Here is a 15,065-nt window from a genome sequence, read left to right as displayed (position 1 = left end):
AACAATCAAATGATTTACAAAATAAAACACAGAAAATGATTAGAATGATTAAAGAACATTCTAACAAAACTATGATTACACTTTTTAAAAAGTAACATACTTATAAACCATGTTATTGATAAAACAGTAAGGTATTTTAGAAGCCACTGTGACCTTGAGAAATTACATTTCTTACTCAATGTTTATTAAGTCCTTGGCTTATGGGAGATAACTCATGATCCATTTTATTATATTTTTTCCCTATTTTTTCAAACTTTATTCATATTTTCTAAGACTTTCTTTCATTTTTCAAAATGGAAGTGTAATAACTTAGATAAATTTGAAGTAAGAAAGGAATCTCCAGATGAAAGAATCCACATAAATTTTATCAGGTAACTTCGAAAAATTTTGAAGATATACACTAGGATTTTTCATTTTCCTGAAATTCTACATTCCTGAATGAATTTACAATTATCACAATAGTATGAAATGTACCACGACTTATTAGATGACATAAAAGTATGACTTTCAACAAAGTATAGAAATCTTTGATGTAGCTCCAGAGTAGATTGAGACTTACAAGTTTTACTATTTTTACAGAAGTGCCATTAGAAAGACAGCTATATATACTAATAGATGAACTAAAGAAACACAGTCGTAAAATAGATAAGATAAATAACAAGAATAAAGGAAAGAATGTTTTACCAGAAATTAATTACATCAGTGTTGTCAGGGTCTTTGTGCCTGCAGAAGAATATTCTGGTTTTGAGAAGGAATGCACAGATCAGTATGGTAATGTAGTATTAGGATTAAAGCCCTTCCTAAAAACTGTTTGTTTTTTTTGAGAGAAGAATGTTCATGTGTTAGACATTACATCTTGATTATGAATATAATGTGTTTTTATGCCCTACCTACGATAGTAGAGGGGCATTATGTTTTCTGGTCTGTGCGTCCGTTCGTCCGTCAGTCCCGCTTCAGGTTAAAGTATTTGGTCAAGGTAGTTTTTGATGAAGCTAATCAACTTGAAACTTAGTACACATGTTACTTATGATATGATCTTTCTAATTCTAAAGCCAAATTAAACTTTTGACCCCAATTTCACGGTCCACTGAACATAGAAAATGAAAGTGCGAGTTTCAGGTTAAAGTTTTTGGTCAAGGTAGTTTTTGATGAAGCTGAAGTCCAATCAACTTGAAACTTAGAACACATGTTCCCTATGATATGATCTTTCTAATTTTAATGCCTTATTATATTTTTTACCAATTTTCACGGTCCATTGAACTTGGAAAATGATAGTGCGAGTGGGGCATCCGTGTACTTTGGACACATTCTTGTTAATCATATTTATGTATCTGTTTTTTTACAAAGACATAATATTTTTTGTTTGATTCACTATTTAACTTTGCCATAGAAGGGGAGATAACTCAGATAATGTAAGTTTTATACTGGCATGTGTTATGAATTTCTATCTCACAAAATTTTGTTTTCAATGAATAATCCATTCAAAATATAACAACTTTGCACAATCTTTAGCTGGAAAAAAGTCCTGTGACCCATTCTTTATATTTGATTTTGGAGAAAGCCATTAAATAAAATAAATTTGCACATTTATATTGAAAATTCTATGGATTCTAGTTTTGACACTAAACTTGTTTCATGTCAACAATTATTTTTTGTTAGGCCTTGAAGGAGTCAAAAAGTAAGATAAAATTATGCTTTTTCCAGTGGCATTATCAACAATGTATAAGTTTTGTGGAGAACCACTAGTGGTAGATCAATTATATTTGGTATGCAGTTGCTTTATCATTGGCACATCTCATTCAAATAGAGATTTTTAGGCCCTGTCTCATCCGTCATGCTCTATTGGCTTTAAAACTTCTGTGTAGTTAACATGTATAAGTAAGTGATTAGGTTAGTATAAGGGGAACCATGAGTGGTAGGTCAATGATATTGGTATACACTTCTATAAGAATTGGCACAATTCATTTCCATGGTGATTATTTGTTCCTGTCCCCTCAGTCGTGCTCTATTGCCTTTAAAAATTTTGCTAAGTTCACATGAATTAGTTTGTGATTAGGTCAGTTATTTGGGAAACACTGGGTCAATGATATTTCGTATGCATAGGTATTGGCATTGACAAATCTCATTTCCAATGAGATTGTTTGGGCCTGTACCTTCAATTGACCTTGAATATTTTGCATAACTTACAGGTTAAAGTATTGCTTTTTAATTTCAACATTTGCATTTTGTTATCAAAAGAACAAAGATGCGAGACATACATCTCTGTGTTAACAGTTTAATATTTTATTTATTTCCAATGCAAGGACCCTAATTGTAAATCAATAATATGAAGCAGGCATTACCTGTAAAAGGCCACAGACCACAATTAATTCCTCTATCAGTTCTTTATAACCTTTTGCATCATTAAAAAAATTGCACCATGCACTTTTGTCCAATTTTTTGTGTGTGTAATGTATTGTCCTAGTCCAAATATATATCCAAAATTCAGAAAGATTGAAGCAATCACTTTTACAAATTTAGCCAATACACATCCATACCCCTATTGACAAGTCAAGAGATGTTCCGAAAACTGTAAATATCACCTTTTTGCACTTGACCTAATCACTCATTCCATATCAAAATCAGTTAAAATACAACCTCCAAAAATTTATTTGACCTCTCTTCTTTCATTTCCACCCAAAAAGATTTAAGGAATGAGTGAGGAAAGGAAAGAAAAAAAATTAAGGAAAAATACACTCTAATTAAAAGGAACTATATTCGTGGACAATGAAAAGCGGGGTCATTAATTGTGGTCTTGGGCCTATTAGGGGCCTAAAACTTGACCAATTCTAATAAAACTTGGCATGATTCAAGCTTAGTATATTATAAAACAGGTTACAAAGTTTCAAAGCTATATAATACCAAATAAAAAAAATGTGGCATTTTTTATATCTGAATTTTGGGTGCTGAATTGTGGCGTTAAATTAGAACAATTAAAACTATCAAATTTGAGCTTCTAAAAACCAAAAGATACCAAAACTAACACTTTTTAATGTCTCTATGTATAAGTTAACATCTATTTAAAGCAACAGAAAGCATATTTCATGTATCAGACTTATGCAAAATGGCCAGAAGTTAATTTTATATGAGCCTGTGCCAAAAAATAGAGGTTTTCAATTAGGGTGAGGCCTTATATCAAATGTAATATTTTTCACTTACCACAATTTTCTGAAGTTGTTAAGTTATCAAACAAACTTTAACAGGTTATAAATGTACTTTTGATGGAAATATAAGTTTCAAATAGCATAACGCATGTGGATAAAATGGTCTTTAGCAATGTTATGCTTAAAAAAACAGATTGCCAGTTTAGGCCGTTCCCCACATTTGCATACTTAAAAGCATATAAATGATATGGGAGATGGAGATATACTTCTTTTTGCTAAAATCTGTGCTCAGATATGATAAAACATGGAGCCTGGATGTAACAAGACTGTCGCTTTCAACTATATATGCAGACAGTATGGTCTGATGCAAAGTTTATTAACTTTACTGTTTAAAAACTGAATGAAATGTCAGCCTCAAAAGGCCAATATTTAAACCACTAGCTATCCAACAGAAGAAAGTAAAGGTAGTCTGTGAAACAGAAATGGTTAAGCAACCAGTAATAAGTGTTTTTGATGTAGGTTCAGTGCAATCTGTTTTGGAATACAACTTTTAAGTGCATAGAACTTCACATTTCACCTGCTGCGTATACTGACCGTTAGACTTAGACTATTAAAACAGCACATTTTGCACTCTTTTTATGTTTTTATCTACTTTTTTTTGTGTTCAGAGTTCACAAATAAGTTAAACAACTGAAATAAATACCACAAACACAAATAGATATCAGAAAAAATCTGTCAGAGAGAAATTAAGCATGCTGTTTTTGAAAAAATAGTGAAAAAAGTGAAAAAGCTACATTTTAGGCATTAAACCTGAAAAGTGACTTTTTCACCTAATTTCTATCAAATGAAAGTGAAAATCATTTCTTCTCATATAGTTTGACAAATCAATACCAATAGATCATTCAGAAAAGATGCCAAAGTAAAAATTCTAAATTTGCTGAAATGCACCTCTTAGGCCACAGACCACAATTAATTCCTCTATCAGTTCTTTATAACCTTTTGCATCATTAAAAAAATTGCACCATGCACTTTTGTCCAATTTTTTGTGTGTGTAATGTATTGTCCTAGTCCAAATATATATCCAAAATTCAGAAAGATTGAAGCAATCACTTTTACAAATTTAGCCAATACACATCCATACCCCTATTGACAAGTCAAGAGATGTTCCGAAAACTGTAAATATCACCTTTTTGCACTTGACCTAATCACTCATTCCATATCAAAATCAGTTAAAATACAACCTCCAAAAATTTATTTGACCTCTCTTCTTTCATTTCCACCCAAAAAGATTTAAGGAATGAGTGAGGAAAGGAAAGAAAAAAAATTAAGGAAAAATACACTCTAATTAAAAGGAACTATATTCGTGGACAACGAAAAGCGGGGTCATTAATTGTGGTCTTGGGCCAAAAGGGGACGAAGTGTGTATGATTTTTTATTTTAGTTCAAACATGTTTAAAAAACAAAATGCATATACCGTAACTTTTCTGATTTTGGTTCTGTTGTCAGGGATTTTAGTTGTGACGTTATTTAAGTTATGACGCCATATTCAATGTAAACAAAGAAACGCTGTCATCAGGTAATGTTTTTTTCATACCAAACAATTATAAAATGAATTTGGTATTGAGTTCCTTCCTAGATTTTACTAAATATATATTTTATTCAAAGTCTCATGCAAACAAGACCAGAAAAGGAAGTGGATTTCTGCACAGATGCATGGATTTAAAATAGTATGAAAAAAATTTAATGATTTTGAGTTCATTAGTAGAATGAAAATTTCGTGAAATTTTCCCGATTTTTTTTTTTTTTTATTTTTAAAAAAAAATTTCTACCGTAATTGGGGACTTCATCCCCTTATTAATTCCAAAAAATGCCATCTTTGATGAACTAAAAACATTATTGTAACTATATCCTTTCTTAATAAGTCTTTTTAAAAGTTTAGCTTCGAGTTGTATGACAAAATTTTTGTGCTTTGTATAGAATATTAGTATAAAAGATGGGATGTGAAATGCATGAAAGTAAAATATATCTGCAGATTGATTTAAGAAAACATATTTAAATATTGTTATAGTATACCATGAAATAAGCCATTAGGAACTTTACATTGAACAAGTTTCACTCTATTTCAGTCAATTAAATATAATCTAAATAAATGGATGTGTAATAACAGCAACATTATACAATTTTCTTTACACAAAAAGATTTGAAAATCTTGTCTTTTTTCAGGAAATTCAGGTAATGGACCAATGTGGCATGTATCAGATAAGTCTTCTTTTCCATTTATGGTGGAAGTTGTAGGAACAAAAAATAATGCTAATGATGTACTGAAAAAGGTTGTGCAAGATGTATCTTCAATTGAGGTGAGAATGAGTTAACCTTTATGAGGCACAAATTATTTTATATTTGCTTACATCCACTTTATTTTAATTTAGTTGGATCCAGTTGTCTCATTGACAATCATACCACGTTTCCTTATTTTTATATCATTTACTAAAAAAGATTATTGCAAGAAATATCTATCATTAAGGTTGAAATTTACCTTAATGAATACAGGGATACAATTTGAAACCAATATAAGAAATTATCAATGTGTCATCTGAGAGCAAAGCTGGGGCCACACACAGGGATTCCTTTTGTCCCTCAAGGTCACATGATATTTACTTATTATTATGCATAGCATTTAGTTTTTCAACAAGGTTAATTTTAATAGTTTTATCATGAAGCCTAGAATCTTCTGTTGTTGTCATAGACATTGCTGATTTTTTTGTCTACCAATTTAAAAAAGCGTCGTTTAAAGTGAAAAAAATGGTTCCTGAGTCTTATCTAGTGATTCTTTAAATCTGTCATCATGTAGCTGATGGTTGCTAAACAGAAAAGTGATTTTATTCTTATAGGCCACTTCTATGTTCAAACTGAAGATAAAGCACGGAGAGTTCAAGAAAGCCAAAGATAAGTTAGAGAATCTTAAGAAAAAAGGTCTACATGTTGAGTTAAATGAAAAAACATTGGAAGTTACATGTGAAGGACCCAAGTCTCTAGTAAATAATGCCAAGAAAGATCTTCAAAAATATGAAGAAACAGAAATTTGTTTTGATATGACTGAAGATGATTTTAGAGCACTACTCTATATTACAAGTGAGGAGCTGTGGAGGGGTGATATTACATCATGCAAGTATATCAAAGGAAAAGCAGTTTTTCAGTTAAACAAATCTGCACATTTAAAGTCTATATTAGATGTTATTGAAAGTAAACTACACAGGCTTCAATCCCTTGCAGCGGCAGAAGTTATACCACCTGGTAAGTTTAAGGAACAGTTTCCTACCCTTCAACATCAAGTTGAAGATATTGGTCCAGGAATTTACTGCTTTTTATCAACTGATGAAAAGAGAATTATAATTAAGGCTGTAAATTATGAACAAGTTCAACAGGCAAAATACATGATAGAAGTAAACCTTGGCATGGTACAACAAGGTGGTGGACGTCGGAATCGGAAATTTGCATCACCTGATGAAATTGGTCCTGGGCCTGTTGCTAGTCCAAGTAGTTCTTCTGAGGTAACTATTAGAGGTGGAATAAACTTTAAAACCAAAGAGGGTATCGTTGTCTATGTTTATTCAGCTGGTATTGGAAACCTTAAAGTGGACACATTGGTAAATGCTGCTAATAGGGATCTAATGCATGGTGGTGGAATCGCATACCATATCAGTAGTGCAGCTGGCTATGCTTTAGACAAAGAATGTGATGATTATGTCCAATCAAATGGGCCTTTGAGTGTGGGAACCTGTTGTTCAACAACTGCCGGAAAACTCCCATACAAGTCCATTATTCATGCAGTTGGTCCAATGTGGCACTCATATAAACATGATAGAAAGCAGCATTGCTTAGATGATTTGAAGAAGACCATCTTATCAGCTCTAGAAGAAGCTGAATCACATAAGTTCAGATCAATAGCAATTCCTTCTATCAGCTCAGGTATGATTATATACATACAAATGTTAAATAGGAAGTTTAATTGAAAACATGTTCACATTTTATGTATGAAAGGCGTAATTCAGTAAGGGTCCTATTTGGCCCGAATTATAAAGTTCATAGTTACAAGACAATAAATGTTTTAAGTTGCCTTAAAAACATGTGAGAAAGTTAAACAGAACTGTTTTTGTCAAAGTTTAATTCGTTGATTTTTACATCCAAAAAAGGTCAAGATATGGGATTTTGGTGAAATTTGACAAAATTAGCTGGATTTCAACCAAATTAAGGACCAGGAAACATAGAGCGCAGGCGTCGACAAACTTAATATTCAAGTAAGACATGTGAAATGTCTTCGCAAACATTATATTAAAAGATCTTTGTTGTCGACGTATGCGCTCTATGTTTCCTGTCCAATAATCTATGGAAATTTACCCATTTTCATTGATTTTTTCATGAAAAATCAATATGAGTACAACTTGTGACGTCATAATAAAACGCAAAAACGTAAAGTTTTCAACAAAATGGCTTGTTTCCTATCTAGTCACTGTATTACCTTTAATTTATTGTGATATTGGTCAATAAATCCGAATTTAAAATTTACGCTAAAAAAGGGGGCCATTTTAGGACCTTATTGAACATACTCCTTTAGATTATACAAATATACACTGATGAGAATTAAGAATCTTATTTATCTCCAATTATTGGCAATAACTATTTGAAATAAAGGTTTACTTTTCATACCTCAAACACATGAGATCTACCTTCCACAAAATCTACCTTCCACAAAATAAGTTATGTGGCTGTTTCTAACCACTCTGTCATTTCACACAAGTTTCCTGTATCTAAAGGGACTTTTCTGTCTAAAATTCTGCATCCTGTAGCAAAATAACTTGAATAAGAAGAAACAAAATAAAAGCTATTTATATTTCATAATACCTGAATGAAAATTTTTTAATATAAAAATTAAATACTGCAGAGTTTTTTTTTTTTTACATCATATAGTTTCATTAATAATTATTTTGTTATACCCCCGCTTTGAAAAAAAGGGGGGTATACTGTTTTACCTCTGTCTGTCCTTCCGTCAGTCCGTCAGTCCGTCCGTCCCATGAATACTTTTCGTCACATTTTTCTCAGGAACTACAATACAAGGATTTCTGAAATTTGGTTTCAGGCTTGATATAAGTCAGCTATACTGTGTGATGCGTTTTTAGATTCATCACTCGCCAACTTCCTGTTTCCGAACACTTGTATGATTTTACACATGATAGCCAAGTTGAAAATTTTCGTCACATTTTTCTCAGGAACTACAATACAAGGATTTCTGAAATTTGGTTTCAGGGTTTATATAAGTCAGCTATACCGTGTGATGCGTTTTGAGATTCATCACTTGACAACTTCCTGTTTACCGAACACTTGTATGATTTTACCCAAGATAGCCAAGTTGAAAATTTTCGTCACAATTTTCTCAGGAACTACAATACAAGGATTTCTGAAATTTGGTTTCAGGGTTTATATAAGTCAGCTATACCGTGTGATGCGTTTTCAGAGTCATCACTCGATAACTTCCTGTTTACCGAACACTTGCATATTTTTACACTATTAATATTATCCACTAGCGGCGAGGGTTTCATCAGTGAGCAGTAGCTCGCAGTTTCACTTGTTAATCATGTTAATGTTGGCTTTAGGTCTCTTCAAACACAAGATTTTACTAGGATTTTTTTGGCTAAATTTCCATGCATCTTTTTGCTTTTGTCAAAAAAGTATATAAATAAATTTTGACTTTCAGGTATATTTGGTGTGCCAAAGGAGCTGTGTGCCAAACAGTACTTTACAGCAGTAGTGGAGTACAGCAGAAACTCTCAAACCTCGTCAGTCAGAGAAATCCACTTTATTGACAAAGACAGAGGAATGTGTAGCCTGATACAGAAAACATTTGAGAAAGAATTTGGATACAAAGGTCAACAGATGTAATGAAGCCCACTGGACATTTGGGTCAAAGATTTTTATTTTAAAGCGCACTAGTGATTATCATTATTATTCCCTAATTGTTGAATAATAATCATGTATTTAAACAAATTTTTGTTCAAATTCTTGGCCTTTTAGTGTAAAAATTATTAATGCATGTTTGTTCATGTTTTCTAATGTACAGGTTCACAAAGCAACACCTTTGCATCATGCACAATTTGTTATGAGTTATGATGAATATTTTTTCTTAACATTTTTTAATTAAACTACTGTGGTCCATAATTAAAGATTGCATATTGCATACCAAATAAGCATTTTTGGCTTTTAACTCCAGTGACTCTTAATCTTAGCAACACGAATGAAATACAACATATGAGCTCAATATACAGTTACTTCAATAAAGACCTTACAATATATGTCTAGAATGACAGAAATAATGGACATTGAGAAAACTATATGCATAGAAATATATTTTAACAAAGTGGCAATATAACAGGTTGTTTATTGAATTTTAAACTCTTTAGATCATATAGGGTTTATTAATCACCATGTACATGTATTTATGTTATCATTTTATGTTGATATAATGATACTTTTAGATTGCAGAAGTTAATTTTGTAAAAAGTTGTTTTTATTGAATACACATTAGTTGCCATAAAACTTGATACTAACCTGTGTTCTTTTTGTAAAGTAGGCTTTCCTAGACATCTTTAAATATGGATTGTAAGATATCACACAAATCCTATGCTACTGTGGGAGATAAAGAAAACATTTTTTGGTATGTTTAGATTAAATATAAAATTACTTTTTTATGTAAATTAATTTGGAGAGAGGGATAAGTAGCAAATCTGACTTTTTATATGCTGGTTGTGGATTGAAAATCTTACGAAATATTAATGATTTTTTTTCTCACTTTTGATTTGAAAGTTATTATTGTAGATCACTATATAATAAATTTGTAATGTAATTTCAACTAATGTGTCATAATCTGATTACTGCACTGTTGTTCAAAAGTTGTAAATATATTTTCAAATTTGTGTTATAAAAAATATTTATGTAGTTTTATAAATGAGTATATTTTAAGTTAATATCTATCTTGTAGAAGTTATTTAGTTGTGGATAAATTTTTACTTTCCTTATCGGAACCAAATGCAAGTTTTCCAGAGTCATCTCCTCTTGGTCAAGGTATTTGAAATTTTGTCCGTTCTATTGTCCCACTGAATAAATACAATAACTATTGTCCTCTAAGTCGTTAATTCAGTTGGGCCTTTAAATTTCTTTTCAGAGAAGTCCATCACTGATTAATTTAGAAAAAAATATATTCTAAGTTGATCAAAATACATGAATTTATTCACAACTCACAAAACTGCATTGTATTTTGTATTTATATTTACGAATAATATATTTTCAATTCTGATTGAATTGCATAGAAAAAATATCATAATTTGATTACTTCAGAGATACCCAACAATAATTATTATTCGTATTTAGATATACTTCTGTGCAAGATATATCTTTAAGCTGTGTATTTTTTGTCATTACAGAATTGTTTCAAGTTTTTTAGTTTTTATGTGGATAGCTTTTATTTATGTTTTATTTTGAATTGAAAGGGGCCTATAAAGAGAACTTATCTTTCCCTATCCTTTGGTTTGACCTGGAAAGGTCAGCCGGGGCAATTCCTGAACCTTAGACAAACATGCTTCTTTGAGACCACTGCGGTGATGTGCATGTTTGGATCAACAATACTGATCCATGTAATGATAGATTCATACAATATGGTAGCGTTTTCACACATTTATTTAAAAGCTGTGCATCTCTTTCTTACATATAACATACTTTAGTTTATTGAATATATAAAATTTATTTGATAATGTTTATTGTTGTTTAAAGGTGTTTAATTATCTGTAGTGTTTTTGGTTGTTTTTTTTATTATTTTTTGCTAGAATTGCGCACATTGTACACAGATTTGTCATGATAAATGGCAAACAATCTTAATTTGTACAAATTTCTTTTGACAATTATGACATTTTTGTTATACCAAGTTTATATAGATCAGTGGATATTATCCTTTTATGATCATATCTTATTTCAAAATAGCAAGTTGAAATTATATTGAAAAACTGAAATGCAAAAATAAATCTATTCTTTTTCTTCATTTTACATAGACTTTTTTTAAATGAATAATTATCTTTAAAGGAAGCAGTAGCGGAAGGTAACAAGTTTGCTCCTTTGAAATGTTAGTTAGCGTCAGTAATAAGATGAGGAGGGGGGACCTTTTTCGTCACGTCAGGATCAGGTGTTTTTAAGCTCAGGACTTTCGGGATTGATCCTTTCAGGTTAGGGGTATTCTTTTTTCGAATTTGGGGATGTCAGGAATTGAATTTCTTTAGTATTAAGTTTGTTCAATTACTATTATTAAATCATATTCATAAATTTAAGAACATTTAAGATCAAATCCTATTTTGCAATTTGTGATTTTGCATTCCTCTTGTGTAGAAATATTGTAGTTATAATTAAAAAATACATGTATGTATTACCATTTATATTCTGGATATCAGATTTCATAATCAGTATATATTTTTTTCACATTTAATTTTCCTTTTATATTCTTAGATTTATATTTATGTCAAAAGTTTTCAAAGTTTAAAGACAAATTTTCGACTGTTAGGAAAATTCTTTTGGAATTTGACAAGATTTCGATAGACGTATTTACACCTATACACAAATTTGTATGCCATACATGAACACAAGTTCTCATTTCTACCTGAATTAGTTAATCTGGGTTGAATTTAGGTAGTGTGAATGCCTTAACCTTGGGCAAACCAAGATTAAAATTACCACTCATAGGAGGTGGAGTTAATGTGGGGCAAATACTGGTTAACTACCACAATTTGAACGTAAAGTAAAATTAATGTAGGGTTGTTGCTATAGTGAAATATGATGTTTGCAAACATATATATATAAGTCTTCAATGTAATTATTACATGTCGTCATATTTCGAATGAAGTCATATTTCGACAGTCATTCAGTTACTGTGTTTACCGGGTCATTTACAACAGTTACTAAAGGTCACCGTACAGGAATTTTATAACCCATATTATATAAGTGGCAGCTGGAGGGATATGTGTGTATTAATCTATGTTGAAAAACACAATTGCAAATGATGAAACCTAAATATCATTTCCGTCGCTGTTAGGGGCGAAAAATGGGTACAATTTGGATAAGTGGTTGGTGATGATATAACTCCTTCAAAGCGGCCAGGAGTGCGGTAAAAAATTTCAGACATTAAAATAACGCATCTGTGATAAAACAAAAATAAGTAAATTTGTACATGTACAGTGGACACAGGTGGGTTACAATTTTGGCGCTAACATTTTTATTTTTGTTGAAAAGGATATCCCAAACCGGGTTAATTTTTTATCAAGTGTGAACTTGGGTTATTAATTCAGGTTAATTAACCAAGGATCAACCCCGTACATATTTTATAGTGTGAACACGGTGTAAGGTTATTCAGAGACAAAATTCAGCTAAATACTAAACTGTAAGTACTTTTGTTTAGAGGTGCTGGGACTTGAGATACACAGTCACTATTTATATTCACATAAGGTAGGGGTTCTGCGTTACTGGGAAAATCTTATCTGAATCAGGATCTAATTGGCCACAACTTACTTTAGTACTGTAGTCTCATATCCTTACCTCAGACTGTTTAATAACCCAACTTCTATGGTAGAACTACTACCTTAAATTAGATAAGAACATATGTGCCAAAAAGAACTTTTCTAACCCTTTGGAATTTATCAAGGTCTTAAGACTATACAGTGCATATTTTTGAATGTCTCAGTAGTGTCCTCTTTTTCGGTCCTTATGAAGACGAGATGTAATTAGGACCCTATTGGGCCTAATAGTTGATGTATAACTAGTCTTAACTATAAGTTTAAACTATATCTTTGAAATTATTATAATGGAAATTTACAATGATTTGATGTATAATAATAATAAATGCATAAATTTGCACCATATTATTTTGTTTATGCTTTCTAATTAGTCTATTTAAATTAGATTTCATTCGGAGTTAAGTTTTTGTTTTATTGTTAACAATAAACCTTTATTACATTTATTTAACATTTAACTATATAAAACACAAGATAATACATTTAAAATTTCTTAAAAATTGCTTGATTACTATTGCTTAATCAAATTAAAAAAATGGGGTAAGATTACCAATGAGACAATTTTCCACCAGAGACTAAATGACATGGAAGCTGGTAACTATAAGTGTCTATTCAGACGGCAAAAACAACAACCACTGATTTACTGAAATGGAACAGGCACTTACAGAATGTGGCAGTGTTAAACATGTTTGTAAGAGCCCAACCCTCCCCCTACCTCGGACAATGATGTGACAGCACAACATACATTTTAAAAACTCACTGTATAAAGCAGTTGCATGGATTGATTATTCTTTTATAAAATTGTTTGGTAATGAACTTATTCAAGTCATTCATTAATATAACAAGAAAATATAAAAATAAAATCAGAAAAGTTGGTCTTCGTATCCAATTAAAAGAATGACTGTTTTTTTGTATTCATTTTCAACTCTCAAATATCCTTTGTGAAGACGATTAAGATTCATGATTAAGATTCATTTGATTTGAATTTCATTATCTTATACCAGAAAGTATAAATATACAACAAAGTTTTTTTTTTTTCATTTGTCAATTACTATGATTGCTGTTGTTGATCTTGAGAAATGCTTGAAGTTCTTCATTAATGAAGTAGATAACTAATATCTTATAATATGATCATGGCAGCCAAAAGCGTTAACATAATCTTTTATCTTAACTAAATAAATAGAAATAATAGTGATCTGTGATATACCAATTATTAGTTTTTCCTTGTTTGAAGACCATCATAATTGTTTGATTATTTACTTATTATAAATTATTAGATTATTGGTGATGCACAATAAAATATACAAAAAGATGGGTGTTATTTATTCTAATATACTCACAATAAACAAACAAATTACGTTGATAGTATGCTGGAAAAATGGCACTTAGGATCAAATGTACAGGAGACAGTGATTGTGGTGATAAGTTATGTATTTGATAGATAATGCATTAGTATAGAATTGATAATAAACCTCATTTATTACCATCAATTATTGCTAATTACGGTTTAACATACATATGCATATCCATTTTTCCAGAATCATTATAGAAAGAGAGAGAGAGAGATGGTTCAATCCACCATTTTCTACATTAGAAAATGCCTGTACCAAGTCAGGAATATGACAGTTGTTATCCATTCGTTTGATGTGTTTGGAATTTTGATTTTGCCTTTTGATTTTTGATTTTCCTTTTTGAATTTTCCTCGGAGTTCAGTATTTTTGTGTTTTTACTTTTTATTGCATTATATTTAATTCAATAAGATTTTCAAATAAGTCAACAAAAAAGAAATTGTCAGTAGATTCCTTATAGGAGTTATTACCCCTGACTTACCATTTTTACCCATTTAAAGTATTTTTTGTTGCTGTTGCAAATAAGAGCAACAATGTATGACAAGGTGTTTGCATAATATGATTTACAAATAAGTCAACATGATTGTAATCTTTAATTGACCCCCGAAAGTAGTAGTTGTCCTTGGAAGGTGAATGTTGACTTTTTTGCCCAAACTATAATAGATAAAGAGTTAAAAGCAAAATGTTCAGCTCAAAAAGATCTAAAAATCAGTCATTATTATCTACCAACTTCTTGTGTTGTATGAATTACTTCCTCTGAAGGCTGAATTTTATCTTTTTTTACTGCTTTTTTGTCATAAACTATAGGTGAGGAACTTTCAAAAGAAAAAATAATGATCGGCAAAATAAGATAAACAAGTAAGAAACCATGGCCATAACTTAATAAGTTGAGATCTAAAACAACACAATCGCATGTATATGATGTGTATGTTGTGTACATTGTCTGTTATTAATTTATGTCTTCTCATGGT

General features: G+C 30.8%; 1 protein-coding gene across 1 annotated transcript in view; it reads left to right on the top strand.

Annotated features, from left to right (window-relative positions):
* LOC139502108 (uncharacterized) overlaps nucleotides 1–13,090 on the top strand; it is a 43,880-nt gene extending 30,790 nt beyond the window's left edge. Inside the window, exons 11-14 of the mRNA XM_071291474.1 lie at nucleotides 580–771; nucleotides 5,367–5,500; nucleotides 6,035–7,112; nucleotides 8,896–13,090. Coding sequence (XP_071147575.1) covers nucleotides 580–771; nucleotides 5,367–5,500; nucleotides 6,035–7,112; nucleotides 8,896–9,080 — 1,589 coding nt within the window. The 3' untranslated portion in view covers nucleotides 9,081–13,090. The remainder of the gene's footprint in view (nucleotides 1–579; nucleotides 772–5,366; nucleotides 5,501–6,034; nucleotides 7,113–8,895) is intronic.
* The last annotated feature ends 1,975 nt before the right edge of the window (nucleotides 13,091–15,065 follow it).

The sequence above is a fragment of the Mytilus edulis genome, chromosome 13 (genome assembly GCF_963676685.1).
Source record: "Mytilus edulis chromosome 13, xbMytEdul2.2, whole genome shotgun sequence".
NCBI classification, from domain to species: domain Eukaryota; kingdom Metazoa; phylum Mollusca; class Bivalvia; order Mytilida; family Mytilidae; genus Mytilus; species Mytilus edulis.
This window is presented reverse-complemented; position numbering and strand designations above follow the sequence as displayed.